Source organism: Cynocephalus volans, chromosome 10 (genome assembly GCF_027409185.1).
Source record: "Cynocephalus volans isolate mCynVol1 chromosome 10, mCynVol1.pri, whole genome shotgun sequence".
NCBI classification, from domain to species: Eukaryota; Metazoa; Chordata; class Mammalia; order Dermoptera; family Cynocephalidae; genus Cynocephalus; species Cynocephalus volans.
The window spans coordinates 104,064,445-104,087,394 of NC_084469.1; the positions used below are offsets into that span (position 1 = coordinate 104,064,445).

At 40.6% G+C, this 22,950-nt stretch overlaps 1 protein-coding gene and 1 pseudogene across 1 annotated transcript; one reads left to right on the forward strand and one right to left on the reverse strand.

Annotated features, from left to right (window-relative positions):
- Window positions 1-1,971: 1,971 nt before the first annotated feature.
- Window positions 1,972-10,582, reverse strand: LOC134387599 (zinc finger protein 14-like). The gene is made up of 6 exons (XM_063110024.1): window positions 10,521-10,582; window positions 8,776-8,809; window positions 3,938-4,064; window positions 3,677-3,737; window positions 3,246-3,254; window positions 1,972-2,698 (listed from the first exon to the last, which is right to left on the reverse strand). The coding sequence occupies exons 1-6, from the start codon at window positions 10,580-10,582 to the stop codon at window positions 1,972-1,974; spliced, it is 1,020 nt and encodes a 339-aa protein (XP_062966094.1).
- Window positions 10,583-18,213: 7,631 nt separating this feature from the next.
- LOC134389794 (U6 spliceosomal RNA) lies at window positions 18,214-18,311 on the forward strand (annotated as a pseudogene).
- The last annotated feature ends 4,639 nt before the right edge of the window (window positions 18,312-22,950 follow it).

The following is a 22,950-nucleotide window of genomic DNA, read 5'->3' on the forward strand; positions in this document are numbered from 1 at the left end:
GAGCAAAGTGGACTTTGGAATTTGGGGGGTCACCGAAACACAAAGCTTCCAGCTACTGTTCTTATAAAAATAAATTAAAATTTTCCTAGTTGTAAGGTATTTCCTTTTCCACAATATTAGGACACTACTAAAAACGTAGTATCTGCAGGTCACCTCTATCATTTGGGTAACTGACCTCTAAAATCACTCTTTCTGGTGTTTCAACCAGAAAATCACAGTAGACTTGCACAGCTACCGCTCCACTGATGATGAGCTGGCATTGTGTAGATGACTGTTAACTCTTTCTCAAATTGGGAGGGATTCCATGGTACAATGGAGTATATATTTTGTCAGTCCATAGAGTAAAACTATTAATAATGCCAAATATAAAAAGGTGGTTCGAAAACTTTTCAAATCATGTGAAATAAAACCAAAAATACTCATGGCCAAATCAATGACAAGTCTGAAGACACAGACAACCATGTCCAAACTCATGGTCACATATTACATAATCTAAAACTTTAAACCATGGCAAAAATAAAGATAAGCACATTTATACAGATCTCTATGGGAAATCATGACTGCTCATCCCATGAATGCAGGACTGTCTGTATTGCTCCCCTGTGTCTACATCCACACCTGAGCAATTCCTGAAAAAGTGTTGAAGATATACTAGATGTGGAAACTGAAATGATCAGTGAAGACATACTCACTCAGACGCACTTAGCCTCCACAGAAAAGTTATACACACACCCCAGCTGCCTTATTATCTCACATGTCACCATTTCCTTTCCTTCAAACCCCTTATTTTGGTCTTAGAAACCAAACCTTTACCATTTGTTAACCATCGACTTTTTCTCACAAAACTGTAAGCACCCAAGCTTCAAAATTTTGTTTCATGCCCCTGAATCCAGAGCCTAGAGTACCTGGATTATTTGTCCTTAGTTTTGTATGCTCTGAGCTTACAGTGCCTGGTATATGAGGAATGTTGTTAAATTAGCACTGAGAGCATACTTTCTGAGTAAGGAAGTTTTGACTGGAAAAGTAATCCTTTCTTTGTCTGTGGCTAGGTTTCTATTCTGACTATTTAACTTAACGTAATGGTCTCAGTTGACTCAGAAAGAAGATTTACTATAGTTTGCTACCACCACATAAGTGAACTTATATAGTTTAACTAAGGTACTATTGGAAAAGAATGTCCAATACACTGTAGGGAAACAAATGAAAATAAGAATTCATATGAACATATAGTCAATGATGAACATTACATACCTCCAAATTAATTAATGCCAACTATTTATTAGCAGTGAAAATGGAATAACAATCTTTTTGTCTGATATTTTTTAAATGTTCTTTTTCCCATAAGAAATAAAGGTGGAATATACTACCTGCCATATTGGCCAATAGAAAAATCTCAGCAATTAACAAAGACTCTTTTTCAACGGTATATTGCTCAATGAACAATTAATGTATATAAAAATTAAACCTACCTGCATATAAACAATATATTTCAATTTCCCACACATACAACACATTTCAAATTGAAAAGGGAAAGATTTTTATTAACTGACCAAAAAATAAAACTATTAAACTCATGTACTATTGGCTTAAGAGTACATACAGAACTGTTTCAACTCGATGTTTCTTAGATTCACATTAAGATATAAGGCATGGATAAATATAGTAATTACTTTCACATTTCTTTCACGTTGCAAAATTTCTAGAGTATTATACATGAATTAATTTTCATTAGGCTTTCCACACTACTGACATTTATGGGATTTCACTGCAGTGTGTTTTCACATGACTTTGAAAAATTTGTGAAAATTTTAAACTATCTTGCATTTTGAAAACTAATGAAATTTCAGTCCAGTGTGCATTTGTTGTCAGTATATGAGCCAACTGAAGACTTTTCCACATTCCTTACTTCATCATTTTTATCCAGAATGAATTCTTTTATGCTTTTGAAATAAACTGGAACAAATGAAAGCTTTACCACTGCTTACGTTCATAGGGTTTCTCTCCAGTGTGAGTCCTTTCATGTCTTCGAAATGAACTGCAATGGCTGAAGGCTCTACCACAGTGTGTACATTCATAGGGCTTCTCCCCAGTGTGAGTTCTTTTATGTACTACAAGAGAACAAGAAGAACTGAAGGCTCTACCACACTGTGTGCACTCATAGGGCTTCTCTCCTGTGTGAGTTCGTTCATGTTTCTGACAGGAAGAGGAATTATTAAAGGCTCTACCACACTGTGTGCACTCATAGGGCTTCTCTCCTGTGTGAGTTCGTTCATGTTTCTGAAAGGAAGAGAAATTATTAAAGGCTCTACCACAGTGTGTACATTCATAGGGCTTCTCCCCAGTGTGAGTTCTTTTATGTACTACAAGAGAGCCAGAACAACTAAAGGCTCTACCACAGTGTTCACATTCGTGGGGCTTCTCTCCAGTATGAGTTCGTTCATGTTTTCGACAGGAAGAGGAACAACTGAAGGCTTTACCACAATGTTTACATTCATAGGCCTTCTCTCCAGTGTGATTTCTTTCATGTACTCGAAAGGAACTGTGCCACCCGAAGGTTTTACCACATTGTTTACATTCATAGGGCTTCTCTCCAGTGTGAGTTCTTTCATGTTCTCGAAAGTGACCAGAGTAAACGAAGGCTCTACCACAGCGTTTACATTCATAGGGCTTCTCCGCAGTGTGAGTTCTTTCATGCACTCTAAGAGAACAAGAATGACTGAAGGCTTTGCCACATTGCTTACATTCATAGAGTTTCTCTCCAGAGTGGATATGTTCATGACTTTTACATGAACTGGCACAGTCAAAGCCTTTTCCACATATTTTACATTTATGAGGTCTATCTCCAGTGTGTGTTATCATGTGTCTTTGAACACTTGCCAGAGAAATAAAGGATGTACCCCATTCTTTACGTTCATTCCATTTCTCTCCAGTGAGAGTCCTTTCATGAATTTGATAGGAGTGGAGATAACAGAAGGCTTTCCCACACTGCTGGTGTTTATATGGTTTCTCTCCATATTCCTGATTCTCATGTGGTTTGGGTCTGGTGTGAGATAAGATGTGCCTGTTAAGAAATGAGTGACACATGAAGACTTTACCACACTAAGTACATTCACCTGATTTTACTACAAAATTAGATTAAGATTGGAATATGACTTAAGATTAAGAAACTTTACCACACTAACTACATTCACATGGTTTTACTACAAAAGGATTTTTCTTGTTTAGATTAAGATTTGGAATATGACTGAAAGCTTCTCCACAGTGATAACTTTCTTTATTTTCATTGAATTTCTCTACAATATGATTGCTCTAAAAAAAATGAGAACCACACTATTAACACCTTCACATTCATTGATATATATTGGACTTACATTTTTCCTAGTATCAGTGAAACTGTAGATTTTCTGCTATGCTTGAGTTTTTGAAAGTGATTGCTCTGTAAGAACCTTTCACTACAGCTATTGAAAACAGTGATATTCATACACGCAGTCTCTTAAGTTTCCTATTTTGCAAACACTGAACATCTTTGTCACATTTCAATATACATTTTTGGCAAACGTTTTCTACAAATAAATAAATTTAAGATTGGGCTTGTTCAGTTTCCTTACTTTTTAAATTCTTTGACATATTAAGATTCTCCCATGGGACAATGCTCTCTCTTCTGAATACAAATTACCTTATATTTCTGCTGTGATTTTTGTACTGATGTTCAATGTTCTGATCTTCCCATCTTTTTCCTAAAATGTAGGACCAATAAAATCATCATAAATTGTTACAAATTATACAAAAATATTAGATTTTATGTTCAATATGAGCTGTGACCATGCCTGATTTAGTCACCAAAGTATTATTTCCACCATCCAAATTGTGGAACAGCATTGATGATAAGAAACACATTTTCTCTAATTGACTAAGGGAAGGAATGTGTCATCCTTACCTACAGAAGCCAAGTATGTACGGATTTCCCCCATGACATCTTTGTAGAGTTTCTTCTGGGAAGGATCCAGCATAGCCCACTCCTCCAGGGTGAAGTTGACAGCCACATCCTCAAAGGCCACTGAGTCCTAAAAACATCCCAAACGTGTTTAAATGAGAAATAGTGAGAAGAAAACACAGGGATGTATACTCAATTCAGAAAAGTTCACATACAATTCCGTAGTCTGCAAACACCTGTTTTATGATAAATAAATACGGTCATCAGAATGAGAACTCTCTCCATGCTCACTTCCTCACAAATTTAACAGCACCATGAAAACTAGGAACTGATCTCTACATTTTTACTGTGAGCACTACAAGTCTTATTGCCATCTAATGGAGGATTCCAGTTTACCTTGGGGAAATGACAAATATACTATAAAAATGGCACAAATTTTTAAGACCATCATTCCTTGTGAGAAATTCCTTCCATTTCCTCCCTTATTATTGACATTAGGCAGCACTGTATGAGGCACAGGGTAAAACTTAGATGAGATTCAGTGAACAAATAAACACTGAAGGAGTGACAGCATTTTCTTCAATTCCTTTCACCAAGCATAAAGTCCTGAGGCCTGTAGAAATCCAACTCATAGCAAGGTCCAAATGACCATATTTTTGTGAAGGACTCCAGGCCATCAGAAGTAGTCAGATTTACCTGGATGAATGAAAAACTTGCTCTGCAATTTTTAATGTATTAATTTTAACCTGCTTGTGTAGTATTAATCACAGACTCTGTATTTCCTTTTTCTCTCTGACCCATTTCATTGGGTTATAAAGTAACTGGGGAGATAGATCTTAGGCATGAGGAAGAAGTCTGAGATCTTCAAAAAAATTCCTATAGTTCTAAGCCTCAGGGAAGGTTTCCACCTAGTTTTAGCAGGCAAGTGTTCTTCAAAAGTTTATGGAAAGATTCACATCTTTTAACTCCAAAAACGTTTTGGAGTACCCTCATATGTACATACAAATACTGAGAAGAAAAGATTTCAGAGAAACCCTTTCTGATAGACCCATGGCAGTGTACCCTGGGCCTTGCTGAACTCAAACAACAGGTTAACAGTTGCAAATTCCAAAAGATTTCATTGAGTTCCACAATAGCTTGATGGTGAAATTGACCATGATTATAAAATATTTAAAGGATTCAGCAGTGCCTTCTTCCAAAAAATAGAGAATCCTTTCTCCAATTTCAGGAACAAATGATTCCTTATCAGCCAATAGGCGACATTACATTGTATAATGTTAAAGCAAAATGGAACAAGGGGAGAGACGGCACATATTCTTAGAAAAAATTCACTTTCCCCAAGATGTCCCCTTTTAAAATTCCAAAAAAGTACTTCTCTAAACCTAATGAAAATAATGAATGTATAACCATGGTCAAAGTCTTCTGAAGAACATGGTGAAAATGCAGCGTACTCCTTTCTATTCCATGGACAACAATCAGTTTATGGTCAATTTATAAATAAAAGACAAAACCAGAACACTTCAAAAGACACAGGCAAATTTTTTTTTCTTATGTAAAAACATGAAGAATTTTCTCACATAAGAAAAAGTGTAAGCCACAAAGGAAGAGACTGAGAGATTCAAATAAATTAAAATGAAAGGAGGCAAATGACAACAAAGTGGATGAAAAATATCTGCAATACATGCAATTTAAAGGGATTTATGTCCAGAGTAACAATGAATAAACACATGATTAAAAAGGGAGAAAATAATAAAAACATATTAAACAGAAGTTGAAAGATCATGTATAAGAAAAGTTCCATCTCTTTAATAAAAAAGAAATAGCCAAATAAGATGTCAAGTAGATCCCAGTTCACACTGATCAGAAGAACAAAACTTAGTCAATTAGATAATCCCAAGTGGTGATAACCATCATGAACAAATAGTTACACAAAAAAAGAGGAAAAGTCAATCAATGCACTTCCTTGCTATGTCCCGTAAATGTGAACTCAATCACAATCTACAGCCCAGCAATTTTTGTCTAATGTCCTGAGTATTTATCATGCAACAGCCCTTGCAGACTGATACAAAAATGACAGAAAGAGGATTTTCCACAAGGGCAAAAATAAACTCTAAAAAGCCCAAACTCTTTAACAACTTGAACTGATGTGTGAATTGGATGACCAGAATCATCAGACACCAGCATGTGTGAAACATCCCGAAGCAAAGAAACCACTAAAGGCAAACCTTTTCACTGTAATTCCACTAATACTCATTTATTGGAAGTTCAAATAGGGCAAATCTGAATAATGAAAGAATTAAGAAGACACAGTCATCTTGAGGGAATGACAAGAATTGGTCAACGGACATGAGGGTCTCTAACCACAGCCTAAGACCCAGTATACAGCCTGATGATGACTCCAAAGATGTTTATATTGTAATTATTAGGAAATCATACCACAAAACTTTCTTTTCATTCTTTTGTGAGAATATTTCATGATAAAAATTTTAAAAATTAAACACTTAAAAAACATATAATTGATGTATGTTCATCTGTCCTGTAATGTGACAGTATAATCTAGTAAGAATTGGTTACATTAATGTACAATCTTATGAAGGGTGACATGAACTGATATGAAAATATCTGAAGGATATACGAGTAGAACAATTAAGTGAAGTGCATTACAATATATCCATCATCTTGCTGTTTGTATCACTGTTATAGTCATCTGTAGAGGAAGGTGGACCTGTCACCCAAGAATTGGTTCAGATGTCAAGGCAGATGACACAACACACATACTAACATGGTATGGAAGAGTTAATTTCTATAATTGAGGTCTCTGGGAAGAGCAGGAAAGACCTCTCAGGCAGGTATTAAAAGGCTTGAGAGAGCAAGCAAAGGTGCCTGGCCTGGGATTTTTATTTAAATTGGGTGGAAGGTAGGGTGAGATTTCATGCACAAGGGAATGGGCTTGGGTGGACTGAATCCCTTGTCAGGAATGAAGGAGAGTGATCCCAGGCTTTTAGGACCATCCTGGTTTGATGTGGGTCACCGATGGAAGAAGGAGGGTTGAGAAGTCTAATCTGCAACCAAACATCAAAAAATGATGTCAGCGATGAATAGTTTCTGGTTTGGTATGTAAGGGGCTTAGATGTCATCTTTCCTACCCTCACAAGAAAACAGCAAACAAACTTAAAATCAAAATCTTCATAGGTCCATCAGAGCATTGAGGTCATGGGGCAAACCAATGACTGCAAAACTGGAAAGAAAGGCATGAAAAGTAGCAATTTTGAATTAGGCCCCCAATATCCTGTTCCTCTTAACAAGGCTTGTCATCAAATCAATCTACTTCAACAGAGTCTAATCACTAGGATTTTTTCAAGCCTAACTGACCCATTGGGGAGACAATTGCTGGGCTGGGTCACAGACCACACTACCCAGTCCTGTGCAGGTCCTGAGCCAGGTAAGTGAAAGAAAAACCGAGTAGCTGCTGACAGAGTGGACATGCTTTATTCCAGACGTGAGCTCCACCAGCCACGGGTTCAGAACCGCTGCCTTCTATACTGAAAGTACACAACAATAGTGGCAACTAGCCAAGGGGTACATGAGCACACATGCACACTAAAACTACTCTTATGTAACTTTACAACGGATGTGCTGAATCATACCCAGCCAGATGTGAGGCGAGAAGGCCTGACTAAACTAACTCCATTTTCCTCACACTCCACCCCTTCAGGGTCTCTCGCCATACAATCCACACATTCAGAATCTTCCACAGTGTTCCCTTAGTGAAGATGGCTGGCTCTTGTATTCACATAACCTCCGTACCTACTGTACATTCTATACACCTTGAGGCTTGTCCCAGTAGTTATATCCTTTCAACTATTAGCCACGAAAACCCCACCCATACACATGTCCGGTTAGTAGTTGGCATTAGGGTGATTTTCCATGGGAATCCTGCGGCCACATTAGTAGGAAACTTGGTGCATATTCAGCAAGCAGAAGACACATTGGCTACACGAACTATGTACGTGTCTAGTTGACCCTGGTGTCTGCAGCCACAATACAGTGGGCGAAAAGATAAAAAGGTTATTGGCACAATACAGGGAGTTCTCCTTCTGGCAGAACACATGCCAGCTTACCATCCTGGAAGGAATAGCTGCAGGAACAGGTGCTACAGCTCTATGCAACAGAGCCTCCACTGGAGAGGGCCTGCCCTTGCTGGGTCTCTCATTTGAGATCCTGTGGGCCATAACTGCAGTGTCCACTCCTTCAGGGATGGGGGTTGGGTGGAGAGCCTTAGTCCCTTTTTCAGAAAACCACTGTACCATTCAGTCATTTCCGCTGCCTGGGGATGATACAGCACATGTAACTTCCACTGAATGGACAACTGAGAAGCCCACTTCTGAACTTCATATCCAGTAAAATGGGTTCCATTATCACTTTCTGTGACTAGGGGCTGACTGAACAGCCATAAGGCTGTTCAATGCCTTAATAGTGCTTGCCTGGTCTAGGGCCTTGCAGGGCCTTAAAAACAGGAGTCTTGTAGCTGTATCAATGGCTGTAAAGATATACCTGAAATTCTCTGATCTGGACAGTGGTCCCACAAAATCCACTTGCCTTCAAGTCAGGGGCACCCTTCCACAGGTTATTTGCCCATTGGTGTACGACATCTGCCAGGGGTGTGGACTCTCTTGAGTGCATACCATACAAATGTGACATGAGTTTATTATATCTTCTCATTTTATGGGTAGGGGCCACCTTTGCACAGCCATCCACATGGTTTGGCTGCCAGCATGCTGCATCCATCGATGTAAACATTGGGCTACATCAACGGCTGGAGCTCTCTCCAGCCATCTTACCTTATCCAGCTCATCAGCTTCATCATTGCCCAGACTGCATAAGGGGAAGTGTCCTGTGACATGGTAAAGAGTTACCTCCTTCTTGTGGCCCAATTCCCATAACTCTCGCAATATGGCTTGTCCCCACAGGGGTCGGTGGCCTACCACCCACTGCTGATATTTCCAAGTAGAAATCCAAAGGGTAAGACCCTTATATATGGCCTCACTCATATTGTTCCAAAAGACCTAGCAGTGTTGGAGCCGCCTTGGTTAAATCTGCAAGAGAATCAGAGGTTAGTAAGACATCATATATATAATGAAACATGGTAACCATGCTGTGCCTTCTCCATTTAGCTAGGTCCCCAGCCACTAAACCATGACAGATGGTTGGGCTATGCAGGTAGCCTTGGAGTAACACCTGAAAAGTCCAGTGCCCTCAGTCCCAGGTGAAGGCAAATTGATCAGCCAAGATCAGGATAGAGAAAAAAGCATTTGCAAGGTCCAGTACATAATGGTAAGTTTCCAGCTGAGTCATCAGCTGATCTATTAAGTTGTGAACCAAAGGCATGGATGCATGCAAAGGAGGCACTACTTTGTTCAATTCCCAATAGTCCACAATCATCATCCAGGTCCCATCAGGCTTTTTCAGTGGTCATTCTGGGGTATTAAAGGGACTATGTGTGGGACAAATGATGCGAACCTTTTCTAATTTCTAACTCCAATATACTGGCACCAATCTCCACGCGTCCTCCTGGCAGGCGATACTGTTTCACACTAACTGCACATTTTGGCTTGGAAAATACCTGTGGGTCATGTTTAGCATGTCCCCCCAACACAGGCTTTATTGTCCTTATCCACAGCCAGAATTCTCCAACTGTCATTTGCAGGTGTAGCCAATAAAGAACATCTATAGCCAAGACGTATTCAGCTACTGGGGATACACACACAGTATATACATGAGGGGGCAATCATCCAATGCCCAGCAGCAAAGACACAGCTTTGATTGTAATAGTCTGTCCTCCATAATCATCAACATTCACTGTGGCCCCCGGAAATTCATCTGGGTTGCCATGCATCAGGCTACATTCCGTGCCGGTGTCCACCAATGCCAATACACACTGTACATTTATCCCTGACCAATGTATTGCCAGTTCAACATGAGGCCTCCGGTCCTTGTCTGTCCCCAAAAGACGAGCACCTCGGCCTGGTCCCTAGCCAAAAAAGAACAGCTCATCCGCCTCCATGGAAGTAGCCATAAAATCCTTCAAATACACCAGGCATACTTTATCATTTGTCTCTTTTGGAAGTTTGGTATAATGCTATTTGGGGCACAATTGTGGCCACAAGGCGAACAAGACTGCATTTGGCTGCCAGTCGATTTTTTTGCTATCAACTCCTGCAGTAAGCAAGTCAAGCCACATCTGCATGTGGCTGATCTAGCTCAGTCCCTTCAGGGCAACACTCAGCATTTCTTGAGGACTTGGTCTTCACCACTTTTCGGACTCCCTTTGTTTGTCTCCTCTCCTCTGTCTCGCCCAGACTGGCTATCATGGTCATCACTTCATGTGTAGGGCAACCAACATATGGGGCCAATATGGCCATCAGTGACCCAAAAGACGCTGACGGAGCATTTTGAAGCACCATGCCTCTTGGGCTGCCGGTAAAACGTTCATCATCCGGGCCACAGGTGTTCACATTAAACATGGACTGCCACGTCCCTAGCTCCCAAATTATTTGAACTGGCTCGGCATATGTTTGCCACCTACTCACAGTTTCGGGCAGCTCTCCGGTGTTCGTCCATACAGTCCAGACAGCCGCATTCACCCATTCTATCAAGGAGAGGCCATCCTATCCCAGTGCGTATCTGTGGCTATTCTGTAGCTGCTACCACAGGGATGGGTGCGTGGTGATGGAAGCCAACTTTTCCATCTCCTCACCAGAGCACATTATGCCATCCACCAGCAGCAAAAGCCAAGCAGCTAGGGGTTCACCCTGTTTCTGGTGAAACTGTTTCCCCAAGTCCAACAACCCAGCTTGAGTGTAGGGGACAGAAGCAGTGAACTGGGACACTCGTGGATTGCCTACTGGTTGCCCACCTCGTCCTGTGGGCTGTTCATGCTTTAGTTTCTGAAAGACAACAGGTCATGCCAGCAGATGCCCAATCTCCCCCAACTCACCTTTGGATTTGTCATTGTCCTCAGTGTCAGAAGCAGGAGTGACCTGTTGCTGTACTTCAGCCTCCAGAACAAGTACCCATGCTTCCCATAAGTCTGCTTTCTGCTGCAAATCGTGAAGCCATACTGCTTCATGGAGTACCTGGTCCATGCTGACTCGTAGTACATTGAGCAACAGCCAGACCCCAGCCAACAGGAAAGTAGCCGCCCGGTACCACATACTTGAGGATAGCCACATTTCCTCCCCCTCCCAAGGGGCCAGTGGCTCCCTTACCTGTTTGGAATCCTGCCAACTATGCCAATTGTCAGGCTGGGTCACAGACCCCACTACCCAGTCCTGTGTAGGTCCTGAGCCAGGTAAGTGGAAGAAAAACTGAGTAGCTGCTGGCAAAGTGGACATGCTTTATTCCAGATGTGAGCTCCACTGGCCAGCAGTTAGAGCCGCTGCCTTCCATAACGAAAGTACACAACAATAGTGGCAACCAGCCCAGAGGAACATGGGCACACACACACACTAACACTACTCTTACATAACTTGTTTACAACGGATGTGCTGAATCATACCCAGCCGGATAGGAGGTGAGCGGGCCTGACTAAATTAACTCCATTTTCCTCACAGCAATGCCCAAAGTTAGTCCTCTCTAGCCTTCCTGTCCACCTAAGTGGAGAAGGGCGATAAGAAGCAAGGGAGATGCTGATAGCTGTTTTCTTCCCACTTCTGACAACCAAGGAAGTGGTGTCTTTTCCAACACCACTTGTCCAATTCTCTGACTCCAGGTAGGTGTCCTATAGCTTGATTCATCTCTAACACTAAGTGCCCAAAGTTAGCGTCAGAGTCCACAGATTGTGGGCTCAGTCCCATGAGACTGCTCCCACTTCAAATGTGAACCAAAGTGGGGTGCCCAGGCTACCCACCTTTCTGCCTGGTTGACTACAAATACAAGGTTTGCATGACACACCTGCATGATCAATAATTCACTAGAATGATTCTCAGAACTCGGGAGAATGCTTTCCTCAGTATTACCAGTTAGTTACAAACAACACTTCTCAGCAACAACCATGTGGAACATACACATAGGGCAAAGTATAGGTATGAGAACACAGAGCTTCTGAGACCTTCTAAGTACTCCACCCATTGAACAAAAAGCCAGAAACACCAGAACCCCTTCATTTTGGAGTATAATTGAGGTTTTATCAGTTAGGCGTGATTCATTACATCACTAAATCCCTAGTCCCTATACTATCCCCAGAGGTTGGACATTGAAGCTGAAAGTTCCAATCCTCTCATCAAGTCTTTGTCTTTCTGAGAATCAACCCCCCATCTTAAAGCTATCAAGGCACCCACCAAGAATTATTCCATTACAAAAAAAGACACTTCTATCACCCTTATCTAATAGGAAATTCAAACGATTTTGACAGATCTGTGATAGAAACTGGAGCAAAAGGCCAAGTATCTTTCTTATACCACAGAAGACCACACCCAGGGCCACAGGCTCACTGTAAGACTGAGAATGAATAATATACTTTAGAACACTTCATCTCCAGGTAAAATGCTCAGTTAAAGCCAGAGAAAGCAGAAGTGAAAGACAAAAAACAAAAGGAAAACAAACAAAAAACAAGTACAACAAATAGAACATAGTCGAAATATGGTAGATATTAATCCAACTATAGAAATAACCACTTTAAATGTCAAAGGTCCAAATACTATAGTGAGACCCAAACTGTTACAATGAATTTAAACAAAACAAAACAAAAAACAAACCTAATGTATTATCTAAAAGAAACTCAGGTTAAATACAAAGACACACAGATATTAAAAGTAAAGGCATAAAGAAATATATGGAACACTAACACAAATCAAAAGAAACATGGCATAGCTATATTAAGATCACACAAAGTAGAATTCAGAGAAAGGAAAAAATCACAGAGATATAGATGGGCACTACATAACAAGAAAGGGCTCCACATTCCAAGAAGACCTTCGTGTGTATTTGCATAACGAGAGTGGCAAAATACATGCAGCAACAATTGAGAGAACTGCAAAAATAAATAAATGAATCCACTATTATATGTGGAGATTTCAACATCCCTCTACCAGTAATTAAGAGACATAGCAAGTTACTTTGTACTTTGTACTGGTTGGAAACCAAAAAAAAAAAAAAAACACCCAAAAAACCAAAAAGCACAAAAACAAAAAACTAAACAAACAAAAAAAAGAGATCCAGGAAGCAGAAAATCAAGGACATAGCTGAACTGAACAGCACCACCAAACAATTGTATTTAATTAAAATCTATGAAATACTTTACCCAAGAATAGCAGAATACACATTCTTCTCAAGTCCATATGCAACATTCATCAACATATACCACATACTGGGACATAAAACATACCAAAACAAATTTGAAAAAAGGGAAATTATACAAAGTATATTCTCAGAGCATGGGGTTATTAATCTAGACATCAATGACAGAAAGGTAGTTAGAAAACCACCCAAATCTATAATTATTATATAACACACTTCCAAATAACACAAGATCACAAAAGTCACAAGAGAAATAAAAATTATTTTGAACTAAATAAAAATAAAACTTATCAAAATTTGTGAAATGCAGCAAAAGCAGTTCATAGATATTTATAGCACTGAATACCTATGAAAAAGATCTATAATCAATAATCTATGCATGTACCTCAGAAAACAAGAAAAAGAAAAGTGAGCCAAAGTAAGTACACTAAAAGAGATAATAAAATTAGAGAAAAATCAATGAAGTTGCAGGAATTCGAGATTAAAAAACAAAATCAAAAGCTGGTTCTTATAAAATGCAATAAAAGTGATAAACATCTAGGAACACTAAGAAAAAAGGCAAGACAGAAATTACCAATATCAGATATGAAAGCAAGAAAAAGTAAAAACTAAAAAGGACTTGGCAAAATCCAGCATGCATTCATGAGAGCAAACTGGAAATAGAGGGAAATTTCTTCATGTTAAAGAACATCAAGAAACCTGCAGCTAAGGTTATACTTAACGGTGAGAAACTAGATGCTTTCTAGATAAAATCAGGAACGGGAAATATGCCATTTGGGAGTTGCAAATAAAAGAATAAGCAAATCCTTATTAGAATGTCCAAAATTCAAAATTCTGAAAACACCAAGTGATGGCAAAGATGTTGAGCAACAAGAACCCTAACTTCTACTGGCAGGAATGGAAAATGCTACCTCTACTTTGGAATATAGTTTCTTACAACACTACACATACTCTTAACACTGGATCTAGAAATCACACTCCATGGTATTTACTGAAAAAAGCTGAAAACCTATGTTCACACAAAAACCTAAATGTGAATGTTTATAGGAGCTTTATTCATAATTGCTAAAACGCAGACTGAACCAAGACAACCTCATAGGTGAATGAATAAGCAATCTATGGTACACCCATATGATGAAATGTTGTTGAGCGATAAAAAAAAAAATGAGGTATGAAGCCATAGAAAGATATGGAGGAACCTTAAAAGTACATTGCTGAGTGAAAGAAGCCAACCTGAAAAGGCTACATACACTTAATTCCAACTGTAACACATTCTGAAAAGACAAAACTATGGGACACTGAAAAGATCTTGGGATGCCAGGAATTTCAGGGTGGGAAGCAGGAATGAATGAATAGATGAACTGTAGGAGATTTATAGGGCAGTGAAACTATTCTACATGATACAGAAATAATGGACACATGTTATTAAACATTTGTCAAAACCCATTGAACGTACAATACAGAGTCACCCTAATGTAAATTGTAGGCTTCAATGCATCAATACTGGCTCATCAACTGTAACAAATGTACCATAGTAACACAAGATATAACCAACAGGGCAAATGTGTGGAGACAGAGAGGTGATCTGGGAACACTCTGCACATACTGATCAAATTTTCTGTAAACTTAAATCTACTCTAAATAAAAATAGCCTATTAGAAAAAAAAAAAAACATGAAGACAGATTCATGACAATTCACCCATGAAGAACAGCTAATCATTGAAATATGTCTTATTTCATTCAAGTGATGTGAACTTCTTTTAGTAAGCCATTAGGGTGCTCTATGAGGTCTGCAGCCTGAGACTGGGAAGGGAGGAGAAAGTTCCATCCAACGCCTTGTTTAGGAGTCCAGCACTGCATATTATGAGAAATAAAATGAGGCCCTTGGTTACCATCAGTAATGTCTGAAACTTGGACATGGATAAAGAGCATCCTTGTACTGTGGACTTAATATATGTAGAGACATGCACTATCTTAATCTACATGTTGGGTATCTGTGTTATAAGAGATGCCCAGAAGTATTTTACCACAAATGGCAAACTCTTACACAATTACCCAAATGTCTGCAAACATGTGCAGATGGGCCAACTTTTATCTTTTTTAATTTTAATTTTTTAATTTTTAAAATTTTTTATTGAATCATAATTGATTATACATATTCTTGGGGTTCAACATTGACATATGTTGATCAAATCAATATTACTAGCTTATATATTGTTACAAATTGTATTTATTCTTTATGCCCCTTGTCCAATCTCTCCCCATTCCCTTCTAATTACCCTAGATTACTTCTCTCCTTCTGAAAGAGTAATGGTTAGTCTGTTGATTTGCTGCCTAAATGATCTGTCCAATGCTGAGAGGTGTGTTCAGTTCCCCCAATATTAACGTAGAGCAGATGCTTCTTCTGTCACTCTGGAATGAGCTTTGTGGAGAGAGACATCCTCCTCTTTGGTCTCTTATGGTGACTCTCCTTGTGTCAGTGCACTCCAGTGGCTAGCAGACCATCTGCACTGTGGTTGTGGCATCTAGCCACTTTCATGGCAGCCACGGTTATTGTGGCGGCTATGGTGGGCCACCCACATGGAGGTGATGTTTTTGGCATGCTTCTTACCTAGTTGATGGTGGCAATGGTGGTGTGCCTGGTTGTGGGAGGGGGTCTGATCCCCAGCTCAATGCCTCAGGACTGTGGGCGGGCCCCACGGCACTGGCAATGTGCTTGGTTGCTGGGACCAACTTTTAACTAGTGCTAAGATGACTGCCTGATGTTTGGTCATTGTGCTGACCCTTGAATCCATTCCTTTATTAGGGACATCCCAATTAACTGACGAAAAGCAAAAACTCTCCACTGAGCTCCATCATGTACACATGGGGCGATGTCATCCATAAAGTATACAATCTCCCCACAGCTGTCCACTCAGTTAATCTAATCTTTTCAATCCTTCAAGGCCCTTTGCAATTTATATTGGGCCATATTAACTAGAAACTGGAGAATAAGTTCCATGAGATTCTATTTTATCAAGCCACTCTGTAAGTGCCAAAGACTTAATTCAAATTATTTCTTATTTAGATTTACCCTGCTCCTTATGGGATATTTTTGGGCAATGGGTGCTACAACCAAGGGAAATTTCGGCAAGACAATACTTCCGATGGTTAAAGGAAGACATATTCATATTTTATTTATATTCCCTTCCCACCCCCCCAAGACTATAGGGCATACCTTGCTTAAACTGAATGGGATACCCACAGATAGCTGTAATTTGATTGCTGTGTTGATTCATGACAGTTTGTTAATTAGTACATTACAGCAGATATTAATTCAGAACCTATCTTGTAGGGAAACAAAACCACAAAGTTATTTTTTTGTTGTTGTTGTGTAAATAGTTTTAGTTACTCTGCATTACCAATTCAGTCAAATTTTTTATTACATTTTTCTTTTGTTCTCCTGCTCCCCTTTTCCATGGTTTATTTTGTGGTATCTAAATACAATTCTAGAAGGAGCAACTACAGGAATGGACCTGGGAGCTCCACACACCCTCCTCCCTTCTAGTGACAGGAAAATGATCACTTCAATTTTCACAAGTGAGGGAACTCTCAGCTGGATTCAGATTAAGATTCTGACCCAAATGAACTCCCACATAATAAACATTTTTCCAAGACAGAAATCCAGACCGTCACAGACCTTCTCAACATATTCAAAAACACTCTAGGTGTACCAGTTCCATGGATAGAAGATTCAAATCCATGTCTACAAGAAGCCCAAGAACTCATTCCTCCCCATCCCCAACCAATCACATATGCAGGCATGTCCCCAGCTTTCCAGAGCTCTGAAGCTTCTCTTATGGCAGTGGGCTCCTTCCCCGGTGGCAGTGAGCAGGCAGGACGCCTAAAAGAGAAGCTCCACAGGAGAAGCAAATGGGCTTTCAATGACTTCCCTTGGCAGGCTCAATGGTGCCCTTAACTTGCAGTCACTGGCCTCAGGCATCTGCCCCCCAGTAAGTGGCTTTAGACCTCCACTGATATTTTCTTTTTCTTTTCTTTTTTTTTTTTTAAAAAAAAGATGACCGGTAAGGGGATCTCAACCCTTGGCTTGGTGTTGTCAGCACCACACTCAGCCAGTGAGCAAACCGGCCATCCCTATATAGGATCCGAACCCGTGGCCTTGGTGTTATCAGCACTGCACTCTACCGAGTGAGCCACGGGCCGGCCCTCCACTGATATTTTCAATAACACAAACCCAGTGTTTGAAGAATCCAGCAAAATCACTCAAACCAAATTTTCTTTATGAAAAGAAAATTCTAAGGCACGTTGGCTAACTCAAGAAAACCCAGAACTGTTTCTTTCAGAAAATGAGGATGTCAGTTAATTATTATATCCATATCATCAAATTGCTTTGTAAACAATTTCCCATGTTTAAATACTTGTAGGTTTTTCAAGTCTAGGCGCTGGATTTCCATTTGAAATCAAGCAAAACAAAAGAACAGAGTTCAGAAACTTACTGTATATGGCCAGGAGAAGGAAAAATATAAAGAAGAATTTTTAACAAATAGAATGTAGGCCTTGAGTAACTTTTCTTTTTCCTGAAATTCACGTTTTTCTTGCCTCTTTGGAAATATATTCTACTCTGTTTCAAACTGTATTGATTAAATACTGTTTACCTTTTTTACAAAACAGGATCAATTAAGTGAACAAATCGTTTCAAGGTGACAAACCCTGGGAGGGGGAGTGCTGACCTTAAACTGGGCTGAATCACCCAGGAAAGGTCCCAAACAGAAACCCACAACCCAAAGGAATTCCCATAGGATGTCTATGCCCAAGAAAAATACTGGGTGAAAAGGCACAGGAATTTTAGACAAAATGGTTCCAGGTGGTTATTCGCTACTTTCCTCTCATGTTAAAATCCCCAAACAAAAAAATAAATAAATTTTTAAAAAAGAACAGTCTATGGCACTGTGGAGAAACTACACTAAAAATACAGTGTCCGTGCTCCTTTCGGCAGCATATACTAAATTGGAATGATACAAGATTAGCAGGACCCCTGCGCAAGGGTGACATGCAAATTCGTGAAGCATTCCATATTTTTAATAATTGCAATTTGTGGTAATGGGTATGCTGTTCATATTGATCTAACCATCACTTCTTGGGCACAAGTAGGGATGGTCAGCTTTATGCACCAAAAACATGCATAATCAATAATAATCATGATAAAAAGTACTGCATCTGTTTGAAATGCACAACAGATGAACAGGTGATAATGCTGTGATGAACTGGAGAGGGGAAGTCGGCATGTGGGAAATGTGGTGAGAGATCTGGAAATTTAGGGATTTATCGTCCTCCCTAGGAAGAGCTAAGCGGGAAGGACAGCGTCGTGGATTTGAGACGCTGCTTCCCAGACACTTGGAAGACTCGGGAAAACGGGTGAATCCTGAGGACAAAAGAGAGGCAGAGGACCTCCCTCGCTCGAGCCCCACAGCCAGAGTCGAGGAACCCGCCATCACCGCGCACTTCGGGGACACGCAGGGTTGCCCAGAGAGGGCTCCGGGCTGGGCCGAGGTCGCCGCCGCAGGGTCGGGACGCCTGGGGTCCCAGTCGCCGGCCCCGCCCCACCCTGCGGCCAGAGGGGGCCGACGGGTCGGAGCGCGGCGCGGCCCGGGTCCCGCGGCCAGCTCCGACCAGTTCCAACCGGCCCCGCTCCCCGTCTAGGGACGCCCGCCCGACGCTCACCATCTCTTGGCTTCCAGATGTCTTCGCGTCCTCCCAACGGCTCCCAAGGCCCGTGACCGTTACAGCGGGACAGGCGCCGCACGAGGCACAGCTCCGCCCGTTACAGACACGTGACTGGCGCTGACCCTGCACGAGAAGCGGAAGCGACGTCCACGAGCCTTCGCGGCGGCTCTTCTACACCCCTTCCGGCGGCGCGTCTGATTGGACAGTTTCTAAGGTCCCGCCCCCTTCAGTCTGCGTGACGTAGTTGCCAGAGGTCACGTGGCTTACACAGCCAGATGTCCACAAACCCTGGAGTCTGTCCTGGCCTGGGACATTTGCGCTTAAGAGGAACTTGTTCCCAGTCCGGAGTGGATATGGCACAGGTGTGCGCAGGGAATTCCAGGCTCGGTTTCCACGTGGAGCGACCCCCTTGTGCAGAGCTCTTGGGAAGTCTGAACCCCGCAGCCCTGAACTGGGCTCAGGAATCTTCCCAGGCGTTTTAAAACCTTTAAGACTTGTTCGTTAAAGGCCGAGCCCCACGGCGCACTTGGTAGAGTGCTGCGCTGGGAGCGCGGCGACGCTTCCGCAGCGGGTTCGGATCCTATATAGGACTGACCGGTGCACTCACTGGCTGAGTGCAGGTCACGAAAAACGACAAAAAAAAAAAAGACTTGTTTGTTAAAATTGTCTGGTGTACATTATACACAGCAAGAGGCTTTTTGCTTGTTTATCAGTCTTTGCACACCTAGAACACTTTGAGCTGTAATAGGCTATGATATCTGTAAGGCAATTGAATTCCTATTTTCACTGATATGTATTAGGAAAACAATAATAGGTTATGTAAATGTAAAATGAACATGAAAATTCTTGATACTCTTAACAGATTGGATCAAATTTACTAACCAATATATTTATTTAAACAGCTCTATGAAGATATGCATACCATGTACAATTTAGTGGGTTTTAGTATATTTACATATATGTGCAATTATTTACCACAGTTAATTTTCATCACCTCACAAGGAATCTTTTGTACCCTTTATCTCTCAATCCTCTACTCTACAATCTTCCTCCCCCAAACTCCAGCCCTAGGTAAGCGGTACCCTACTTTCCACCTCTACAGATTCTCCTATTCTAGACTTTCATATTAATAGAATCGTGTCTTATGTGGTGTTTGTGAATGACTCTTTTCATTTAGAACAGGTTTTTCAAAGGACATCCACGTTGTAGCATTGTCAAGCTAAAGAAAAAGGGACATCAGAGAAAAGTATGTCCTCATATAATGAGTTTATTCAGGAGTAAGCAAAAATGATTGTAATCGGAGATAACATACTACAGCAAGCCACAGATGCACCTGAAGAGGGGAGGTCAAGGGGAAGTTTTTATTTGGCAAAAAGGCAAAGTTGCCATAAGCTGCTTGGAAACAGTCATTGGTTCCAGAAGCTCAACCTGGAGCTTCCATGAGTTCATGGGTGGCGACGCTGTTACTGGCAAGTGTTCTTTCAAAAGCAACTAATCTAAATTGTAGTCCTAAAGAAGGATTTTCTTGTGTGTTTACTTAGAAAGTCCTTGAGGGCTGGCCGGTTAGCTTGTTTGGTTAAAGCACAATGTTATGACACTGAGGTCAAGGCTTCTAATCCCTGTACTGGCCAGCTGCCAAAAAAAGAACTAGAAAGTCTTTGAGATAGTCCTTATCTAGGGCCGAGCCCGCAGCGCACTCGGATCCTACATAGGAATGGCCAGTGCACTCACCGGCTGAGCACCGGTCACGAAAAAGACAAAAAAAAAAAAAAAAAAGAGTCCTTATCTTCAGACATACAAGCATGAGGCCTTCTCACCATCAGTTTGTTTGTTTGTTTGTTTTAGGGGTCTTACAAGAGTGATTTCATCCTGATATCTGCAACTTTCACATCTCCTGCTTTTGATTAAGATCTTTCCCCAGTAGCATTGTGGGTTAATAAGCCAATAGTCAGGTTTTAAGTGACCCTCAGTGCCAGGATGGATTAATCATGTTAGTTAGTCTTGTCCCACATCGGGGGAAGGACATCAACAGCTGGAGGTCAGTGTTAAGACCCTTTAAGTCATCTTGAGCAATAAGGAGGCCAGAATAAGAAGCTCTCCGGCATAGTATGCTGCATTTTGTCATTAAGTTTCATTTTGTCTGTTCTGTAGGCCTTGGCTGTAATTTCAAGATGAAGGGCTAACATCATTTTGTTAGGAGTGGTGTTTCTGCAAAAATTTGATTGACAAGAGGTACACAGTTTAAAAAGGAAAATACAAGGTAAAAAGAACAGCAATAGGACAGCTCCAATTTGCATGATGGTTTTAAGCCATAAACCTAGACTTAGAGGCAACCAACTGGATAAATCAAATGACCATGTGGGACTGGATGAGATTGGTTGTAGTCATGTGGCTTGGTCTCTTGTTATATGTGTGTCTCAACTTCCCCAGAGGAGTTTATCCAAGTACAGCATGCAGTACTAGCAACAGGAACAGACGCCACTTTGCTCAGCTAATAGATAATCAAAGGGCAGTTCTGTTATCAAAAACTACTCTGGCAAGAGAAGCTAAAGAGTGCTTCTGTGCAGCAATGGCCTTTACAGTAGTGTGTGCAAGGTTACCAATGGTGATGGACAGATTTCGAATGAATTCATTAGCTCAAACTCCACCTGAGGGAAGGATTCTTTGGATGACAGGAACAGCATAGGAAAGTTGAAGATCACCAGGGAGTCCTGAGGGGGTGTTTTGCCCAGTTTTCTGATGTGGCAGGAGGGGAGCCGCCCAGTGATTACTCCAGTGATTGGTTTCAGATTATGCATTGATAACAGAGTAGTCTATATCCCAACCCATACCGTCCTCCTGTTACCCTGATATGTAAACATTTGGAGGTCCATACTGAGGTGTCCCATTCACAAAAGTAAATATACTTCATAGAAGTTCAGAAATTTCTTCCATCTGTGATTTTCTGCATAAGATATACTCCCCTTAATAAGCCAGGGGTTAGTTATGTTACTACATGTTCTTAATAGTCATTCATAAAAAAATTCTTTATGCATATGTTACTCCCAAAAATTCTTTATGCATATGTTACTCCCAAAAATTCTTTATGCATATGTTAGGCAAGTCCTAGTGAATGGTTTATGAGGAATGGCCAATTCCATATTTCAGGGGGCCCAATTGGGAGGCCACCAATTTAAGAATATGAGGCAGGCAACAGCAGTTAAGGGTAAATGAGGAAGCTTAATCCTATAAAATGATCAAATTACATAACTTGTACAGGTGGTTGGATTTGCAATGTTAGTGAAATTCAATACAGGTCACTAAGGGGTCACTAGAATGATGGACAGATTGATGTTCTTTATGACAGATCTAATAATCAATAGGATTCTTTCCCCCTTCTTGTGGCAATTGATACACTAGAATAGTATTCAGCTTTTTAACAGGACATCCTCTCACATGCTACAGCATGAACGATTCTTAAGGCCATTATGCTAAGTGTAACCAGCCAGTCACAAAAAAGACAAATACTGTAAGATTCCTCTTAGATGAGTCAAGCAAATTCATAGAGAGAAAACGTAATGGTAGTTTCCAGCAGATGGGGAAAGGAAAAATGAGGAGCTGTTGTGCAATGGCTACAGAGTTTCAGTTTTGCAGGATGAAAAAAATCAAGATATCAGTTGCAGAACAAAGTGAATATAGTTGACACGTCTGACACTTAGAAATAACTAAGATGGTAAATTTTTTGTTGTTTTTTTATCCCAATTAAAAATTAAAAATGGGGAAAAGGACTTAAATAGACATTTGTACATGAAAACAGACAAATGGCCAATAAGCACATGAAAAAATGCTCAAAATAATTTACTAGGCACAAGGAGTCTATACAATGTAGTTTCAGGTGGATATTTACTGCTTTTTTCTCATGTAAAATACTCACCAAAAAAAATCTTTTTTTTTTTTGGTATCCAATGCGTGTTCATTTATTTTACACTTACAAAAGAAATTGCCCACTCCTTTGC

Bases quoted from the DNA above. Each gene is read 5' to 3' on its own strand.
- LOC134387599 (XM_063110024.1), bottom strand. From the start codon at position 10,582: ATGGGTGAATGCGGCTGTCTGGACTGTATGGACGAACACCGGAGAGCT. The intron at 8,810-10,520 runs GTAGGTGGCAAA...CCCCTTATGCAG, and splicing joins AGAGCTGCCCGAAACTGTGA to TCTGGGCAATGATGAAGCTG. The intron at 3,738-3,937 runs GTAAGGATGACA...CCTACATTTTAG, and splicing joins TACATACTTGGCTTCTGTAG to GAAAAAGATGGGAAGATCAG.